Source organism: Rhinopithecus roxellana, chromosome 4 (assembly GCF_007565055.1).
Source record: "Rhinopithecus roxellana isolate Shanxi Qingling chromosome 4, ASM756505v1, whole genome shotgun sequence".
Taxonomy (NCBI): Eukaryota; Metazoa; Chordata; class Mammalia; order Primates; family Cercopithecidae; genus Rhinopithecus; species Rhinopithecus roxellana.
Window position 1 is genome coordinate 135,616,623 of NC_044552.1, and position 20,803 is coordinate 135,637,425.

Here is a 20,803-nt window from a genome sequence, read left to right on the forward strand (position 1 = left end):
TTCAAAGTGTTTGAAAGACTGATCACAGTGCATCTCAGGCCCCTGCAGGACATAAGAAGCCAGAGAGAAGTTGCCAAGATGCCGAGGAGGGGGAAGAAGGAATAACTCACATGCTGGATGGGACAGGTGGCTTAGATGAGGGGTTGTCTTAAAATAATGTTGATTTAAACACTGTCTCTGGCACATGTGAGGCTCTCAGTACACACCAGTGAATAGTAGAATCAGAATTTTTAAAATTAGAAGTACCCTAAACCACCTGTAAATGAATCATAAATCCTCCCAAGAGGCTCCCTGAATAGTGTTCATCCGTTCTGTGCTTGACTATTTCAAAGACAGAGAATTCATTACTTCCCATGACAGTCTACTTAATAAGAAGTTCTTTATATTACACTAGAAATTACTTCTTCCTGTTTCTTATTCTTCCCTTCAGAGCTAAATAGTAAATTTAACCCCTCTACAAGGGAGCCCATCAAACTTTGAGAGAGTTAATACATCACTTTTAAAATCTTATCTAGACCAAATATGTCTAGATCTTTAACCCTTCTCCAACTGACTTTAGGTCATATAACAGTTTATAAAAACTCTTTGACAATGTAAACATCCTCCTAATAGTTTATCAAAAGTATTCATCCAGTTAGCTTCTGTTCTTGCAACCAAGTCTCTGACTGTTATGCCCCTGCCCCGCAAAAGATAAGCTGAGCTTGACACTCCCCTACCCCCAAACCCAGTGCCTAACCCCTGGTCCTCAGAATTTAAGCTTATTTGGAAATAGGGTCATGGCACATGTAGTTGATTAAGTTAAGATGAGGTTAGATTGGAGCAGTGTGGACTTCTAATCCAATATGACTGGTGTCCTTGTAAGAAGATAGCTACACAAAGATATGGAGACAACATGTGGTAACAAAGGCACATACTGGATTTATGCAGCTGCAAGCCAAGGGATGTCAAAGAATTCCAGAGAACCATCAGAAGGGAAAGGAAGAATTTCCCTACAGGTTTCAGAGGGCGCATGGTCCCACTGACACCTTGATCTTGGACTTGATCAGAATCAAACAATACATTTCTGCAACCAGTGTGTGCTACTTTGTGACAGCATCCCTAGGAAACAAATACACTGGCTTTGACTATGTTCTGGACTTTCTTTTGATCCCAGCAGGATCATTCCATGTAGTAATTCAGTGAAGTAAGAAAAATCAGGGAGCTTTTCCATTATCCCAAGTCCTTAGTTGAAACCGATTTCATATAAACAGAAGTCTGTGAACTAATACACTTAATGTTAAACATGCCGTAGGGGGAATGAATCTCTTAATCAACATATTTAAATGTGCAAATACAACTTTATTTTTCTATAATTTAATTTTTAAATAATAGTGCTACTGATATATAATTTAAATATCATGAAATTCATCCTTTTAATGTACAGTTCACTGGTTTTTAGCATATGAAGTTGTGCAACCATCAACATTATTTAATTTTAGAACATTTTTATCACTCCCAAAATAAACTTTATATCCATTAGCAGTCATTCCCCACCTCTTGTCTCTGTTGATTTGCCTATTCTGGACTTTTTACAAATAGAATTGTGTAATATATAGTAGTTTAAACTGACTTCTTTCACTTAGCATAATGTTTTCAAAGTTCATCCATGTGACACTACTTCATTACTCTTTATTGACAGATAATATTCTATTTACGTATATATCATTTTTATTTAACCATTCATCATTTCATGGGTATTTGGATTATTTCCATTTTTTTTGCTATTATGAATAGTGCTGCTACGAATATTTGTGTACCAGCTTTGGTGTACACCCTTTTTCATTCTTCTTTGGTATATACTTAGGAGTGGAATTGCTGAGTCATAAGATAACTATGTTTAAAAACACAAGAAAGGAAGAGAAATAGAAGAACAAAATTAAACAGATAACTGTGTTTAACATTTTGAGGGACTGATAAGCTGTTTTCCATAGCAGCTGCATCATTTTACAGTCCCACCGGCAATGTACAATTGTTCCAGTTGCTATACAGCCTCACCAACACATGTTATAGATTTCTTCTTATTTTAATCATCCTAGTGGATATGAAGTGGTGTCTCATTGTGGTTTTGATTTGCATTTCTTTAATGACTATTGATGTTGAGAATCTTTTCTTATGTTCATTGGTCACTTGCATATCTTCTTTGGAGAAATGTCATTCAAATCCTTTGTCCATTTCTTTAAATAGGCTACTTTTTTAGAGCAGTGTTAGGTTCACAAAAAATTTGAGAGGAGAGTGCAGAGAATTTCCATATACTTTCCCCCAAATAAAGAACTTCCTTAATCATCAACATTTGCACTGCAATGGCACATTTGTCACCATCAAGGAATCTACATTAACACCTAGTTACCAACCAAAGTCCATAGTTCACATTAGGGTTCACTCTTGGTGTTGTACATTCTATGCATTTGGACGAATGTATAACGACATATTTATATGTCCGCCATTATCATATCATACAGAATATTTTCCCTACCCTAAGAATCCTCTGTGATTTTCCATTTATCCCTTCCTGCTCCCAACCCTTGCAACTCCTCATCTCTTTTATTCTCTCCATAATTTTGCCTTTTCCAGAATGTCATATAGATGGATTCATATAGTATGTAGCCTTTTTAGATTGGCTTCTTTCACTTAGTCATAGAAATTTAAACTTCTTCCATGTCTTCTCATGGTTAAATATTTCTTTCTCTTTCTTTCTTTCTTTTTTTTTTTTTTTTTTTTTTTTTTGAGACAGAATCTCACTCTGTTGCCCAGGCTGGACTGCAGTTGCGCAATCTTGGCCTACTGCAACCTCAGCATTCTGGGTTCAAGCGATTCTCCTGCCTCAGCCTCCTGAATAGCTGGGACTACAGGTGCATATCACCACACGCAGCTAATTTTTGTATTTTTAGTAGAGACGGGGTTTCACCATGTTGACCAGGCTGGTCTCAAATTCCTGACCTCAGGTGATCCACCTGCCTCGGCCTCCCAAAGTGCTGGGATTACAGGCATGAGCCACCATGACCAGCTTAATATTTCTTCTTAGTGCTGAATAATATTCCATTAAGTTTATTTGGTTGCTTCCAAGCTTGGGCAATTATGAATAAAGCTGCTATAAATATTCTGCACAGGTTTTAATGTGGACATACATTTTCAGCTTATTTGGGTAAACACCAAGAAGCACTACTGCTGGATTACATGGTGAGAATATGTTAGTTTTATAAAAAACTAAACTGTGTTCCAAAGAGGCTATACCATTTTGCATTGTTGCCATCAATGAATGAGAATTCTTTGTCCATTTTCCAACTGGGTAATTTTTCTTTTTTATTGTTGAGTTTAAGAGTTTTAGTAAATATATTCTAGACGCAAGTCCCTTATCATTCTGATTTCTGAGTCTCCTCAAGTTCCCTGGATCTTGCTGCCATGGCTGCATCTCTTTTGGCCACATGGGAGAAACATCCTGCTGTTTCAAATGCCATGACATGCTGGGTAGCCTGAGGATTTAGTGATACTTTTCTAGGTTCATCTACAAAGAAGGATACCTACAGGTCTTTCTAATCTTTGGCTCTACCTCCATGGAAGGTGAGAAAAACCATCTTTTACATTAGTATGTGATTTACAGTCTTTTCTTTCACACTAATCTTTGTGTCCTAACTCATTCAGGTTTTTGAGGTTTAATTCTCAGAAACTAGTCTATATAATTCAAACTTTTCTCTCAAATTATTGTCTCTGCTATCAAGTTTAAAATCTATTTTAAAATTCAAAAGCAAGAATTTGATTTCTTTTCTTTCTGCCTCTATGATACCTCTGTTTGAGTTTGAATGGAGGTAGACGCCAGGATATAATACTGCAAAACTATCATCTTGCTATATAAAATGGTTGTCTAAAAGCAAGCTGAGACTAAACAAGTACAAGTTGTACAAGTAGTGAAGCTTAGTGAGAGTAAGTGATGCAAGAGTCATTTTGAAGAGTGAACAGCAACTTTGCTTTGTATTCCAACTCCACAGTCATGGGTTCTGCAATTGGAAGTAGCTTAAGCAAAGAGTGGAATACATTTTAAGGATACGGTGATGTCTCATAGAACCCCAGGACCAGAAAGCAGTTAGGCCTTGGGAATAAATGGAATCAGGAACTCAAATGTAATCACACTCTTCACCTTTTCTGGTTCACAAAATTACTGAAAACTCCCATTTTTTGCAGTTCCTAGTGGCATTTAAAGATAATCTGATCTTTGTTTCTAAAATACACTTCCAAAATTCCCAGAAAAGGACAGTTTCCCAAATTGAGTAAATGTGGCCAGGGCTAGGGGAACGGAGGAAAGCCCCACTCTAATAACATAGATATTTTCATGGTTACCAGGCAAATGGTGTGGTAGACATGGGGGAAATTAAAAAAAAAATTAGTTTGCAAAGCAGGTGAATCTGGCAGATGCTCTCTTTGTTGTTCTTGGCTGCATGTAGTTGAAAGTTCAAACCTCTTAGACCAGCATACAAAGGCCTTCAAAATCTCCCTTTAATCTGTTTTTCCTACTTTTTCTGTTAACCCTGTATCATTCCCTATACCCTGAATCTAGAAGCACCAAGCTACTTTCTCTTTCTGGAATGCACTGGGCTCTTCGTGCCTATTAGCCTTTGTACAAATTTCTTCTTAGTTTGGAATGCCTTTTTCCCCCTAGTCTGCCTAGTAACTTCTAGTCATCTTTTAGGTCTAGCTCAGAGTTATATCTGGAAACACTTGATTTTCAAATAATAATTTATTGCTTTTTTGGTGTTTCACTTTGTTGGCACTATTCTAGGACCCCTATCACATTGGATTGCAGTTGTCTAATCTGTCTCTTTTCTCTACCAGCTTGAACATTTTAGAAGTAAAACTATGCCTTGATCTTATTTGTCTCAATGGTGGCTTGTCTTTGGGTTGTACATAGCAGAGGTTCAATAAAATTCTCATCAGTTATTATTTTTCTCTTTTTCTCCCCGACCTAAGTAATCTCAGTACCTCCAGCTCCCTAAATTATCAACAAATAGAAAAAAAAGCTCTATTCATTTTTATCCTTGTTCTTTACTCTCTTTAGTTTAAACCCAAATTTGACTATGCAAATGTAATTTCATTTTGTTACCCCTTTCCTTCATTAAAACAAAAATACCCTTCATGCACATGCAAAACACTTTACCCCACACTATTAAAAGAGCAGAAATGAACACTAACAAAAGCCAAGATGAAAAATTTCCTCAATGTTGAATTTTTGGACTTAGTGTGGGAGTAGGAAAAATGGAGACATAATTCTGGTTCTCCTTTTGGCAGTTTACAATTGCTGTTTCTCAATCTCAGTCAGAAAACACATCTCTCTGCCTTTCCTTTCATCCCATTTCTACTTTCTCCTCCCTTGCCCCTATGCAAAACCAAAGATGGGTTGAGAGGCCAGGAATAATGGAAGAGGAACGTTCTTTTCTTCCACTCCTGCTTCATTCTCTCCCCCTTTCTTCTTCAAATTCTGTTTTGGACCCATCCTTCCTCACCCTTCCATTTTTATCTGATGGACACACTGTCACTGTTGTCTCTTGCCATATTTGATTTTATGATATTTCATGATTTTTTTTGGGGGGGTAAATTCATGGACAGAGAATGTATCCTGGTAAACACTTAGATTAAAACAAATTTATACAGTTGATTACTATAAATGAAAATTAGTGACTCAAATTCTCCAGGTTTCTAAGCTGCTTAGACTAAGCCAATCAGGTAATTTTCGCTACTTCTGGGCAAAATGTATCTGAATCTATTCAGTGGATTTGCAGGATGAAATCTAAGTTTACCTCTTTCATCTCTCATTTAAATGCGGAAAAACAAAATAAATAAAAATCGATATATGCTTATTAAGCATTTTAAGGAGGGTGTGAATAAGGAGCGGAGGCTTTGAGCAGTGACGACAGCAGTCAAAACCAATAACCAATGCCAATCAGCTCTTTTCACCTCTCACACAATAATAGAGACAGGAGAGGATAAAAAAGGGTGACATTAAAAAAAAGTATGGATGTTAAAATGAAAAAAAAAAAAACACATTGGAAATGGCACTGTAAATGACACCGCAAAAGATCGCCTCCATGCACTGTGTGGAGCTTTGCAGACTCGGGTCCTCACCCGAGGGCCGCAGGACTGACCTCCAGGAGGCTCCACCCCAGAAACTATTTCATTGGCGCCACCGCCGCCCCACTCTTCCCCTCTTCCGCATGCGCACGAGGAGCAGGAGCCGGCCAGCTCGTCACGTCGCCTTCCCCGCCCCCAAATTTCTAGTTCCGATTGGTCCGTTTCATGGGACCGCCCCTCTGGCCCGACCAATGTGAAAGCCTCCTCGGGTGCTTCGCCCTCCCCGCGGGCGGTGTGCGGCATCGCCTGCGAACCCCGGCGGTGAGCGGGTATGGCGTTTGTGGCGGCTGCTGCAGGCTGGCTGCTCAGGCTCAGGGCGGCAGGGGCTGAGGGGCACTGGCGTCGGTTCCATGGCGTGGGGCTGGCGCGGGGCTTTCTGCACCCCTCCGCGACTGTCGAGGATGCGGCCCAGAGGCGGCAGGTGGCTCATTTTACTTTCCAGCCAGATCCGGAGCCCCGAGAGTACGGTGAGCCAGGGACTGCCCACTCGGTCCCGCTGTAGCCCGGACTCCCAGGCTCGCAGGCGCCCGCGAGGGGCAGGGGCCGGCAGGCTGCAATCCTTGCATCCCAGCTTATTAACTGCCTTACCCTCTGGAACCTCCTTGCCCCAGGGTCTAACTGTGATTCACTTCTTGCTCTATTTTTGTGAGTGTTCCGCCCCGGAGACGCAGTCCCCCCTCCCTCGCACCTTTGTGATGGGTGAGAGGGCATACTGCCACCTGGAAGGGCCTGAGGGTGGAGGGGTGGTGCCCAGGGAACGGCCCCCCTTTCTGTCTCCTCCATCCTTACTTTCTCAACCCAGACCTTAGGTGTTGTTCCAGCCTGCCCGGGACTGGGTCACTAGCTTAGGTAGAGACATTTTATATATATATATAATATATATAAAATCAATTCTGTTACTCAGTTCCTTGGTTTCTTCTTACCTACAGAAATGTGTGTGTGTGTGTGTGTGTGTGTGTGTGTGTGTGTGTATTCCTTGGTTTCTTCTTACCTAGAGGAATACATATATATATATATCCATCCCCTGGTTTCTTCTTACCTGTAGAAATTCTACAGGTAAGAAGAAACCAAGGGACTGAGTAATTGAATTGATTTTCCCAAGGTCACAGAACAGGTTCTTCCTAGAGATGAGAAAGAATCCAGACTTTCTACTTAAGCTTAATACTGAGCTTGTCCTGGGCTATGCTGCCAGTTAGCCAAGGAGGTGAAGGTGATGGGAGGAGGAAGCCATAGGAAGGGTATGTAGCAAACTCCTCATAGTATGACTATTGCATGATTTTTACCATTTCTGCAAGTTTCATGTAATGTCTCTCATCAGAATATCAGATCCAGTGTCTCATCAGAATATCAGGAAACTAGGGAAACATGTATTGCTTCTTTGTCTAATAATTTCTCACGTGCATGCTAGAGCTGACATTTTTGGAAGTGTGTCTTTTCTTGTGGATAAGAATGAACATTTATTGCTTACCAGGGTCAGGCACTGTGTGTATGTTTGTTTCATCGTCTCATTTAAGGGTTAGGACAACCTTAAAAGGTTGGTAAAGTTTTTATTCCCATTTTGCAGTTAGGTTAATGGAAGTCTTGAGACAGTCTTTGTCCAGGATTACACAGATAAGTTAGTGGGAGCTCCAGAGCTCCAGCTTTGGAATCTAATTGATCAGATTCCAGAACTTCCATTCTAAACACTGTACTAAGATGCATGTAGATAAAATTTACTAGGAGCGTGTCCCAATATTGTGAAACAGTAGGTACCATAAAGGTTAATAGTACGGTTTTTTTTTCCCCCACTTCCAAGATGAGCCCTCAATTCTATCTTCAAAGCAAAGAATAATCCACCTTTCCATAGTTGTAAATTTACTAAAATCTAAGTAAAGTGATATCATGTTATGATATATATCATTATATATATAAACTTGTTATTTTAAAAATAATACAAACATATTACAGGTAATTTGGATAACGGAGAAAAAGTAAAAAAAAAAAAAAAAAAAAAAAAAAAAAAAAAAAAAAAAAAAATCTGCCAGGCGCAGTGGCTCACGTCTGTAATCCCAGCACTTTGGGAGGCCGAGGTGGGTGGATCACCAGGTCAAGAGATGGAAGCCATCCTGGCCAGTGTGGTGAAACCCCGCCTCTACTAAAGATACAAAAATTAGCTGGGCGTGACAGCGCACGCCTGTAGTCCCAGGTACTTGGGAGGCTGAGGGAGGAGAATCGCTTGAACCCGGGAGGCAGAGGTTGCAGTGAGCTGATATCGTGCCACTGCACTCCAACCTGGCGACAGAGCAAGACTCCATCTCAAGAAAACCCCCAAAACCAAGCAAACAAACAAAAATTGCCACCCACTACTAACATTTTGGGTGTATCCTTACAGGTATTTCCTTTTAGTTTAGTATTTTCTGTACTTTTAGTTTTAATACAAATACAACTTATGTAGTCAGAAGGATAATCCTATCATTCTCTGGAGTTTTAATAACCTTCTTGAGAATTTAGAAGAAATGTTCCATGGAGTAGAGATGCTACAAGTCTTTTACAAGTTAAATTCTTGACTTCGGAATCAGATTGTCCTAAATTTGATCTTGTCTTGGCTATCTGTAACTCTGGAGTTATCACTTATCTTATATAAGCCTCAGTTTCTTTATATGTAAGGGGTTAATAATAATACCTACTTCAGAAGGTTGTTCTGAGGGCTACATAAAACAATGTCTATAATATACTTAACACTGTTTGACAACTGAGAATCAAGAATTCACTCAATAAGTGGAACCTTTAATTACCATTATGTTTTTGTTGCTAAAGTTTTGCAGTTTTATAAATAATGCAGATATAAGCATTTAATGCCTATGGGTTTTATGTATTGGAGATGATTTCTTTAGGATAGAGTCCTGAATGCTTTAGTGGATTTTAAGTGCATAGTTCAAATTTATACCCTAGTTTATACCCCATAACATGTATAATAGTGTGAATATTGGATATTAATGCTAAAATTAGGTGTGTTCATGTACACTTTTGGATATTTTGTGTTAACCTGTACTTTGTTTTAATTTTTATTTGTTTCATTTGCGTTGAGGAGTATTTTCCCATGTTTTTGTTAACTTGATTTATTTTTACTTAAGAATTGAGTATTAGGTGTGTTTACATATTTTTAAAAGTATACTCAGTATTTTTCCCATCAATACTATCTACCATTATTGCATAGTTGCTCTTTTCCAGGTGTTGTGTTAGACATCAGTTTATAATCCTCACAGTAACCTTGTGAGGTAGACAATATTATGCTCATTTTAAAGATGAGAAAATTGAGGCTCAGAAATGTTAGTATTGCCCAAGTCTGGTAAATAGCAGAGCCAGAGTTTGAATCCTGAGGTGTCTGACTCCAAAGCCTCCCACACTACTTATATACTAAGATTTTTGTCTATTAAAAAATATTAAAGAAGATACTAACTTTCTGCCTTTCACATGTGCTGCAAATACTTTCCATTCTTTTATTTTGGTTGTTTTGACATATAAAAGGTACTGCTGAAACAGGAGGTAGTCAGATTAGACTCTGAGTTGGTGACACTTAATGCTGCTTTATGCTGGCATGTTTGCTCCCTTTATTACACTGTGTTGTTCTCTGAGAACAGTTCATCTTGGCTTCTCCATGCCCCTGATTCTTGGGCATTGTGTGGATGTGAGTTTGTTTGTTCAGTCATTCTATGCATTTTTATTTTCTCCTGGATGCCAGACTCTCTGCTAGCTGTTAAGGATGTGATTATGGACCTGTCAGAGGGTAATCTGAACCTTCTTTTTGGACATCTTGTATCCACTGTCTGCCAGGAAATTCAAATTTTTTGTAGTATTTTCATCCAGGGTTGAGCTACACATAAGAAGGTCATCTGTATACTGGAGTATACTCCCATTTCTTAATTGCAGACCCCTCAGATACCTCTCTAAGGCCCAGGCAAAGCAATGGGGGCTATCCTGAAAACCCTGAGGGAGAACTGTCCAAGTATACTTGTTTTTCTCTGGTATTAGGATTTTCCCATTCAAAGACAAAAAGGTATTGGGATTCTGGGGCCAGAGGAATGGAAAAGGAAGCATCTTTTAGGTCTAGGACTGAGAACCATTTAGCATCCCTTGGCACCTGAGCCAGGAGGGTATATGGATCTACCACCAATGGGTGGACCCACCAATGGGTCTTAAGAGCCCATGGGTAAGTAATACCTCAGCTGTGGATGCTTGGCCTTTTCTTGCTTCCAGCTTAATTGGGTATTGTTTTCGATTATAAATAGCTAGGGGTCTTTAAGCTGTATTTTGACTGGCACTGCTGTTTTAGCCTTCCCTGGTTTTCCAGTATACCATGCCAGTGTGTTAACCTGCTTATTAATGTGATCTGGGACAGTGTCTGTATTTTTGACTATTAGCAATTTCACCAGATAATGCTTAAATTGTAGTAGTGCCCCTATTTTAACCATAACATCTCTTTCCAACAGGGGGACTGGGCAGCTTGGTACTACTAGAAACTCCTGTTGGAAGATTATTTCTCAAATTGACAAATCAAAGGAGGAGTAAAGGATCTTATTTGTGGCTTTCCTTCCATTCCCATAATGGTCGTGGACTGGGAGGAAAGTTTTCCTACATAAGCAGTAAGGAAAGAAACTGAATTTGTATCGAAAAGAAACTGAATTTGGGTGCCCATGACATCCAGAGTTACCTGGGGGCTCCTCAGTAGTAATTATGATGTTCCTGAACAGGGGCAGTGAGGAAGACCCTGGGCCGCTTCAGTCTTCATCTGATTTCTCTTTTTGCACTGCTAGAGTTTTGCCTTATTGAACCCCTTGGTGGGAGCAGGGCCAGTCAATCTTCCAACGCCGGGGGTCATAACTGATGCCCTCACATTTTTGGCAGGGGACTGGCAGGGGCTTAATACAGTCCTTTATCCAATTCTCGATTTTCTTGCATTTGAAGCACGAGCCTTTGCTGTCCAGATTATCAGAGGCAAGCCAAATCAACCAAATTCCAAGTGGCTGATGTTCTCCATCAATTCCTGCAGGCCTGAAATAGGTAGCCTAGGAATTCCAGATAAATAGAACACATGATGACTTGCTGGAAATTCACAGGAAACAAAATAACTATTCTCAGAACCAAATAAAAGCCTCCACTAGAAACTAAAAAATGTCTATAGTTCTATATATGGTTTTATATATATGCATATACAAGTAAAACCCAAAGGAGAACAAATAGCAAACAAATGAAAATTAGAAGCAAAAACAAATAAACAGGAAACCATCCCTACATTTTTGCTACTTAGTCTACCTGGGGGCTACAGTGTTACCCAGAGCCCCCCAGAAATCCACATAATGAATATTTTATTCCTGATACACAACTCAATATCCTTAATTCCACCAGTATCACCATACATACTGTGCAATGAAGAAATTCACTCTAGGCACATGACCAGTAAGTACTCTAGTGCCAGCTTGTTTAGTAAAGTTATACTTAAGTCATGTGAACTTGAAAATTGCTTAAACTTATTTACTTAATTTATGAGTGCTCCTTAATTATAAGCCAATAATAATAATAAGCCAGTAATAGACACAACAGATAACAATAAGTGTACATACAAATAAACACATCTAGACATGTATATACAAACACAAATGAAGATCCAATAGCTTTTACCTTGGAACTCTAGCCATGAGATAGCAATATAAGCCCAGTGGTTTTACTGTTTGACCCAATGAGTAATCCAGTGAAGGCTGTGAACCAAAATTTCAGGTCAAGCAGTTTCTTTGGTAGTTTGATTTTTAAAGGCCAAACCTCCCCAGACTCCAAACACTGGGGCCAAACAGCACCAAAAGAGAACATCACATGCTAACTAGGCCGACCAGACTTAGAACAGCAGCACAAAAGCCTGGATACATGCACCTCCATCCTACCTTCCCATTCAACAGCAAACTCCAGAACTCCAAGCAATACTGGGCCAAACAGTATTGCAAAAGAGTGTCAAGTTTACTGAATCCTTATTTCCCATGACTATATCAAACACACACAAACAATGACCAGAACACAGTCCAACTGCTGCAGCAACAAACAAGCCCCAAGAGTGTCCAAACTGTCCCATTGTCACCTGCTAGAGAAAATTCCAAGGAGGCCTTTGTATTAGACCTCAGAACCTCTGCCGAGGGTGTCCCCTTTGGAGAGGTTCAGGTCTGGAGTTGGATCCCCCGGGGTGTTCCCCTTTGGGGTCCAATCTTAGAGTGTCAGACGTCTCTGACTTTAGTTGGGCATAGGTGCTGCTTTGTATGTTATCCCTCCAGAGGTGATGGCCTACTATGAACTTCGTTTTGTTCCTTGTTGAAAGCCTCAACTTGTAGCATACTTATAATTTGATAAGGCCATGCTTTCCCTTGCTTCCCATTCCACTAGAGTGATAGCCATGAACTTTAATGATAGGAACCGGAGGCTGGGTGCATTTCTTTTGTCCTTAGCAAGTCAAATAGATAGACTAGGAGAAAGGTCAAAACTCCTAAGAGACATTAATGTTTGCCATTACTGGTTAACTCTATAGGATAATTTGGCATAAGAACGCTGTGGGAGAATTTAGCATAAGAAAACGAAGTTTAAGTCACCTGAAACATGTGTGAATTCATACTGGATGAGCTGCCGTGGCTAATTGCAACACATGTAGGGATCAGGGACTATAGCCGGAAAATATAGAAAGGAGTCCTCCCCTTCCCCCTCCTGGTATGGGCAGCTATTTCCCTTGGCCTTCAGGTAACATTGGAAAGTGGCCATGGCTAGTTGCCCACAATTATCAAGGAACTACTAGGAAATGGCCACTGAAAGACTGAAAAAGAAAAAAAGAAAAGGACTCAGGCCTCTCACCCAAACTGAGTGGTGGTGGTCAGGTGCTTCCACAGAGAAAACTCTCGATTTCACTGGAGAGTGGCCGGTCAGAAACCTGCAGTTGCCTCTTTGCTTAGGCACTGTCTGCTGAAGGGCCCAAGTTGGAAAGGGAAAGGAGAGAAAAAGCATTTCCCTGTATGGAGCAGAGAAGAAAAGGAGAAGAAAAATAAATCTCCAGTTTTGGGCTTACCTCCTGTCTGGCTTACCAAAATACATTACTGGTGGAGGATGTCCAGGTTCTTGGCATTTTGAACAAAGAATTGGACAAAGGCACAAAGAAAGCAAGGTAAAAATGAAGCAACAAAAGCAGAGATTTATTGAAAATGAAAAGTACACTCCACAGGGTAGGAGACTACTGGAGCAAGTGGCTGAAGAGTGCAGGTTACAGAATTTTCCCGGGTTGGTCACTTTCCGCAACCAATCAGAAGCTGAAGTGAAGTTACAAAGTTACACCCTATGCAAATGTCTAACCGGTCGCAGAAAGCAACCTTTCAGAGTCTGAAGTGAAGTTACAAAGTTATACTCCTATGCAAATAAAGACTTGGCCCATGACTAGCCTGATTGGTTGTGGGAGGGGATCAATCAAACGTACTTTGAAATTTTTCATCTGCCACGCAGAAAAGGGACAGGAGGATTGCAAAGGGAGTAGCCTCTGGTCCTTTTGTTACTTGGGCATGGAAAGTTGGGGTTTTCCTTTTGATTTAGTTCTAGGAAGTTAGCATGAGTTGACCTTAGCTTCCCTGCCTCCAGACCCTATTCTGCCTCAAAGGAAATAAATGGCAAGCTCTGGAATAGAATATGGTAGTGCTAGATTTCTTTCTTTCTTTCTTTCTTTTTTTTTTAAATACAGGGTCTTACTCTGTTGTCTAGGCTGGAGTGCAGTGGCTCAATCATAGCTCACTGCAGCCTCTACTTTCCGGGCTTAGGTGATCCTCATACTCAGCCTCCAGGGTAGCTGGGACTACAGGCATGCACCACCATGCCTGGGTAATTTTTTGTAGTTTTTTGTAGAGCTGGGGTTTCACCATGTTGCCCAGGCTGGTCTTGAACTCCTGAGCTCAAGCAGTCCTCTTGCTTTGGCATCCCAAAGTGCTGGGATAAAAGGCATGAGCCACCATGCCTGGCTAGTGCTGCTAGATTTAAGGTATATTTTGGAAGGAGGATTTGATAGGTTGGATGTGAAGGATGAATAAAAGGAAGACATTGAAGATACCTTACTGGTTTGTGGATCGGGAACCTGGGTGGAGGGTAGTGCTGTTTGCTAAGGTGGAAAAGATTAGTTTTGGGAGCTGACACGAGTTCAGTTTTGTGCTTATTGAAAAGCTCAAGAAACTCAAGTGGAGAACTATTGACTGTTGGATATAAAAGTCAGGAGTTCAGAGGAGAGGCCTGGCTGGGTTGGAGATAACAATTTGGCAGTCACCAACATATAAAGGGGTTTTAAAACCACTTAGAGATTGAGTAGAGGAGCCAGCTTAAAGGAAGGGAAGCACCATTGTTTCTTGACAGAAGTTACCAGGTGCCCTGAGATGGGGCAACCCAGGGACTCTAGACATAGCCTCTTCAACTTTACACCTCTGTTCCTCTCACTTTTGTTGTCGTTAGTTGACCCTTCCTCATCCTCTGCCAATACCATTTACTTCCTTTCTTATCATGGATATGTGATATGCACTGGCACCTTTCAAAGGCAATTGCATTTATGGATCTTTCACTTCATTTTTTTTTTTTAAGAGAAGGGGTCTTGCTGTGTTGCCCAGCCTGAAGTGCAGTGGCTCTTCACAGCCACAATCATCATGTACTACAACCCTGAACTCTCCTGGGCTCAAGTGATCCTCCTGCCTCAGCCTCCTGAGTAGTTGGGACTATAGTCATGCACTACTGTGCCTGGCCCATTTACATTTTAATACAAAATGTTCTGTCCCTGACATTTGGATTCTCCCTCAATGTTATTTTATGAAGTAGATGCTGGCTAACTCTTCAGTAGAGTTGAGAATAAGATAGAGGTACATGCCTGGCCAATAGAAAGGGATTCCTGGAGAACAGGGTATCTGGAGGGAGGATAGAGGTTTTGTTGGGGAAAACAGGTAGTTTCTTATGTATCCTGTTATTTCATGATGTGAATTAGTGCCAAATTGTTTCATTGACATCATTCATCATGCTTCAGTAGGCATATACTGATTGTCACTTGTGTGTCAGACACTGTGATAAATGCTGGGGTTTCTTTTTTTTTTTTTTTTGAGACAGAGTCTCACTCGGTCACCCAGGCTGGAGTGCAGTGGCGAGATCTTGGCTCACTGTAAGCTCCGCCTCCCAGGTTCTCGCCATACTCCTGCCTCAGCCTCCCAAGTAGCTGGAACTACAAGCGCCTGCCACCATGCCTGGCTAATTTTTTGTATTTTTAGTAGAGATGGGGTTTTACCGTGTTAGCAAGGATGGTCTCAATCTCCTGACCTCGTGATCCACCCGCCTCGGCCTCCCAATGCTGGGGTTTCTAAGAGGAATATGATAAGGATGTGCTGTAACACACAGGTCTATATCAATAACTAGGCAGCACAGTGGAAAGCCAGTGCCGAACGTATTGGCACAATCTTCACTTTCTGCAAGTAGTCTCTAATTTTCTGTATCATAGCTGTATATTTTTATGTGTTTGGATCTAAGCTATAAATACACTCACTGACCATGTGCTCTGCTCTTGGCCTTATTTATTTCTGGAGATTGCTGACATTTGCCCTTTTCCTCAGATGCTCTATCCCTGTGGGAGGCTTCTCTCTCCCTTTTATGCTACTGCATACTGCATAGTTATTAAAGACCTACCCCATCACACTGTTGATGAAATAACACCTCTCATTTGCCCCCCTCCTTCTGCAGTTTGTCTTTGAATGTGACATTGGTAGGTCTTTTTGCTTACACATTTCTTTCTCTTTAAGTTGTTGGTTAACATTTTTCTTTTAGTTTCCTTAAACCTTTATTGAAACAGTGTTTGCATGTGTTTGTTCATTCATTCATTCAACTAATATTTACTTAGCACCTCTTACATGTCAGGCCCTGTTTGAGCACTGAAGACACAGCTCTGATGAAAAGCATTTAAGGATACCAATCCTTTTGGAGCTTATGTTCCATTATGATCTTTACATTCTGCCTATAGGTCACCTTATTTTTTCAGCAGTGCTGATGACCTGCATATTCATGATTCTTTACCTAGTACACTTTCAAGTAAACAACTCAATGCCAGCCACAGAGCCCTGTTTTAACAATGGGCAACCATTAACTTGCATCCTTGATTTAGGAGAAAGTGTGCTGCTGTATTTTGTTGTTTGTTTTGCTATACCTTTTTATGTTGAAAAAGAATTACCAGTCTGGTTTTAAAATGTAGCGGTCATGTATTAATACTGTGTGATTGCATAATTTGGTAGCTGTGCTTAATACATTTTTAGTGATGTATATAGATTATTTTTTAACAGTCTTACCAGTAGTACAGCTTTGGTTAGCACATACTGTAGGTAGGTTTATCTTACTATGGCAGACATAAGCATAGTCTATCAATAGTCTTTGATGTAACCTCTAGGAGAATAAATAACTCTAAGGAAAATACATATTTAAAAAATCTTACCTGTGAATAACTTGTGATTTCTTCTTGCCTTGTCCACAAATCATGCTGTAACTTTAAATTGAAAAGTAAATGTTGTTCCATTAAAATTTTTCATTTAAAACTTAGAAAAGTATCTGGTAGAATAGCAATTAATCCAAAACCCTAAAATTTTGAATCTATTTGAAAAACTATTCAGGAGTGAAAGTTTAGGTGTTCACATGGAAATAATTACCTTTAAATACCCTTACTGGTAAATTATTTTATACAAGACGAATAGATTCTTTGTGGTTATCAAGAAATAATTTAAATGTTTACTTTGTATGATTTTTATTATTAAAGTCTTTGCTTCCTCCCTATTAATAACTTGCTAAGCGTGAGTGCAATAAGATGTCATGTCATTCAGTATTAATGAATGGTCAGCAGACTTGAAATAAATAGCAACTTGGATATTTAGACATTTTGTTGGAGTAGGCCCCCAAATCTGGCCATAAACTGGCCCCAAAACCGGCCGTAAACAAAATCTCTGCAGCACTGTGACATGTTTGTGACGGCCGTGACGCCCATGCTGGAAGGTTGTGGGTTTACCAGAATGAGGGCAAGGAACACCTGGCCCACTCAGGGCGGAAAACTGCTCAAATGCGTTCTTAAACCACAAACAATAGCATGAGCGATCTGTGCCTTAAGGGCATGCTCCTGCTGCAGATAACTAGCCAGAGCCTATGCCTTTTGTTTCCTGTAAGGAATACTTTTAGTTAATCTATAATCTATAGAAACAAGGCTTATCACTGGCTTGCTGTCAATAAATATATGGGTAAATCTCTGTTCGAGGCTCTCAGCTCTGAAGGCTGTGAGACCCCTGATTTCCCACTCCACACCTCTATATTTCTGTGTGTGTGTCTTTAATTCCTCTTGCTGTGCTGGGTTAGGGTCTCCCCGACCGAGGTGGTCTCAGCACATTTTTATTCTGGCTAGGTTCTTAACTATGGAAATCCTCATAGACAAGTCAAGATCTTACTTTATGAAATGTATGCAGCAGGAGAGTCAGTGGGAATGTCACTGTGATTGGGAAAAATGTTTACCCAAAACTATTATCTTCTGAAGCTGGGCACCAATAAATACTTGAAGAATATTTATAAAATCAAGAAGGATTTAAGGAAAGTACAGGCATACCTCGGACATGTTGTGGGTTTGGGTCCAGACCACTACAATAAAATGAATATTGCAATATAGTGAATATTACAATAAAGTGAGTCACACAAATGTATTGGTTTCCCAGTGCATATAAACATATTTACATTGTACTGTAGTCTAGTAAGTGTGCAATAGCATTATATCTAAAAGATCAGTGTACATACTTTAATTAAGAAATACTTTATCAATAAAAATTGCCAACTATCATCTGAAACTTTGGCAAGTCATAATCTTTTTGCTGGTGGAGGGTGTTGCCTTGATGTTGATAGCTACTGACTGATCAGAGTAGTGGTTGCTGAAGGTTGTGGTGGCTGTGGCAACTTCATTAAAATAAAAAAAAGAACAATGAAGTTTGCTGCATTGATAGAATCTTCCTTTCATGGCAGATTTCTCTGTAACATGTGATGCTGTTTGGTAGCATTTTACCACAGTAGAACTTTTTTTCAGAATTGAAATCAATTCTCCCAATCCCTGCCACTTCTTTATCAGCTAAGTTTATGTAATATTCAAAGTCCTTTGTTGTCATTTCAACAGTGTTCATGGCATCTTCATCAGTAATAGATTTCATCTCAAGGATCCACTTTTTTTGAATTCATAGAAAGTAAGAGATTCCATCTCAAGACTCCACTTTCTTTGAGTTCTTTAGGTTGCATCCGTAAAGAACAACTCCTCATCCATTAAAGTTTTATCATGAGATTGTAGCAATTCAGTCACATCTTCAGGCTGCACTTCTAGTTCTCTTGCTATTTCTACCATGTCTGCAATTACATTCTCCTCTGAAGTTTTGAATCCCTCAAAGTCATCCGTGAGGCTGGGCATGGTGGCTCATGCCTGTAATCCTACCATTTTGGGAGGCCAAGGCTGGCAGATCATCTGAGCTCAGGAATTTGAGACCAGACTGGGCAACATGGCGAGAACTGGGCTCTATGAAACATACAAAAAAATTAGCAGCCTGTAATCCCTGGGGTGGCTGTGGCATGAGAATTGGTTGAACCCAGGAGGTGGAGGTTGCAAAAGAAAAAATAAATAAATAAAATAAAATAAATGAATGAATGAATGAATGAAGTAATCCATGAGAGTTGGAATCAATTTATTTCAAGCTCCTGAAAATGTTGACTTATTTGTTACTATTTTTTGAGACAGAGTCTCACTCTATCACCCAGGCTGGAGTGCAGTGGCATAATCTTGGCTCACTGCAACCTCCACCTCCTGGGTTCAAGTGATTCTTGTGCCTCAGCCTCCTGAGTAACTGGGATTACAGGTATGCACCACCACACTGGGCTAATTTTTTATATTTTTGGTAGAGGATGGGGTTTCGCCATGTTGGCCAGGCTGGCCTTGAACTTCTGGTCTCAAGTGATCCACCCCCGCTTGGCCTCACAGAGTGCTGGGATTTCAAGTGTGAGCCACCACACCTGGCCAATGTTGACATTTTGAAATTTGATGAACCATGAACATTCTAAATGGCATCTAGAATAGTCAGTCCTTCCCACAAGATTTTCATTTACTTGCCCAGAACATCGGAGGAGTCATTATTTATGGCAGACATAGCCTTACAAAATTTATTTCTTCAATAATAAGACTTGAAAGTAGAAATTACTCCTTGATCTGTGAGCCACAGAATTGATGTATTAGCAGGCTTGAAAACAATGTTAATCTTTTTTTTCCAATTTTTAAAAATTATACTTTAAGTTCTGGAGTACATGTGCACAACGTGCAGGTTTGATAAATAGGTATGTGCCATGTTGGTTTGCTGCACCCATCGACTCATCATTTACATCAGGTATTTCTCCTAATGCTATTCCTCCCCCAGGCCCCCAATCCCCGACAGACCCTGGTGTGTGATGTTCCCCGCCCTGTGTCCAAGTGATCTCATTGTTCAGTTCCCACTTATGACTGAGAAAATGCAGTGTTTGGTTTTCTGTCCTTGTGATCGTTTGCTGAGAATGATGGTTTCCATCTTCTTCCATGTCCCCTGCAAAGGACATGAACGCATCCTTTTTCATGGCTGCATAGTATCCCATGGTGTATATGTGCCACATTTTCTTAATCCAGTCTATCATTGATAGACATTTGGGTTGGTTCCGAGTCTTTGCTGTTGTGAGTAGTGCCATAGTAAATGTATGTGTGCACATGTCTTTATAGTAGCATGATTTATAATTCTTTGGATGTATACCCAGTAATGTGATTGATGGATCAAATGGTAATTCTAGTTCTAGATCCTTGAGGAATTTCTACACTGTCTTCCACAATGGTTGCATCAATTTACACTCACACCAACAGTGTAAAAGCGTTCCTATTTCTCCACATCCTCTCCAGCATCTGTTGTTTCCTGACTTTTTAATGATCGCCATTCTAACTGGTGTGAGATGGTATCTCATTGTGGTTTTGATTTGCATTTCTCTGATGACCAGTGATGATGAGCATTTTTTCATGTCTCTGTTGGCTGCACAGATGTCTTCTTTTGAGAAATGTCTGTTCATATTCTTTGCCCAAGTTCTGATGGGTTTGTTTTTTTCTTGTAAATTTGTTTGAGTTCTTTGTAGATTCTGGATATTAGCCTTTTGTCAGATAGGTAAATTGCAAAAATTTTCTCCCATTCTGTAGGTTGCCTGTTCACTCTGATGGTAGTTTCTTTTACCATGCAGAAGCTCTTCGGTTTAAGTAGATCCCATTTGTCTATTTTGGCTTTTGTTGCCATTGCTTTTGATGTTTCAGTCATGGAGTCCTTGCCTATACCTGTGTCCTGAATGGTATTGCCTAGGTTTTCTTCTAGGGTTTTTATGATTTTAAGTCTAACATTTAAGTCTTTAATCCATCTTGAGTTGATTTTTGTATAAGGTGTAAGGAAGGGATCCAGTTTCAGCTTTCTACACCTGGCTAGCCAGTTTTCCCAGCACCATTTATTAAATAGGGAATCCTTTCCCCATTTCTTGTTTTTGTCAGGTTTGTCAAAGATCAGATGGTTGTAGATGTGTGGTA

General features: G+C 40.0%; 1 protein-coding gene across 6 annotated transcripts in view; it reads left to right on the forward strand.

The window, feature by feature from the left end:
• The first annotated feature begins 6,346 nt into the window (after positions 1-6,346).
• BCKDHB (branched chain keto acid dehydrogenase E1 subunit beta) overlaps positions 6,347-20,803 on the forward strand; it is a 289,273-nt gene continuing 274,816 nt past the window's right edge. For all 6 annotated transcript variants that reach the window (XM_010388536.2, XM_010388534.2, XM_010388535.2 and 3 more), the window contains exon 1: positions 6,347-6,623. In XM_010388536.2, coding sequence (XP_010386838.1) covers positions 6,428-6,623 — 196 coding nt within the window. In that variant the 5' untranslated portion in view covers positions 6,347-6,427. The remainder of the gene's footprint in view (positions 6,624-20,803) is intronic.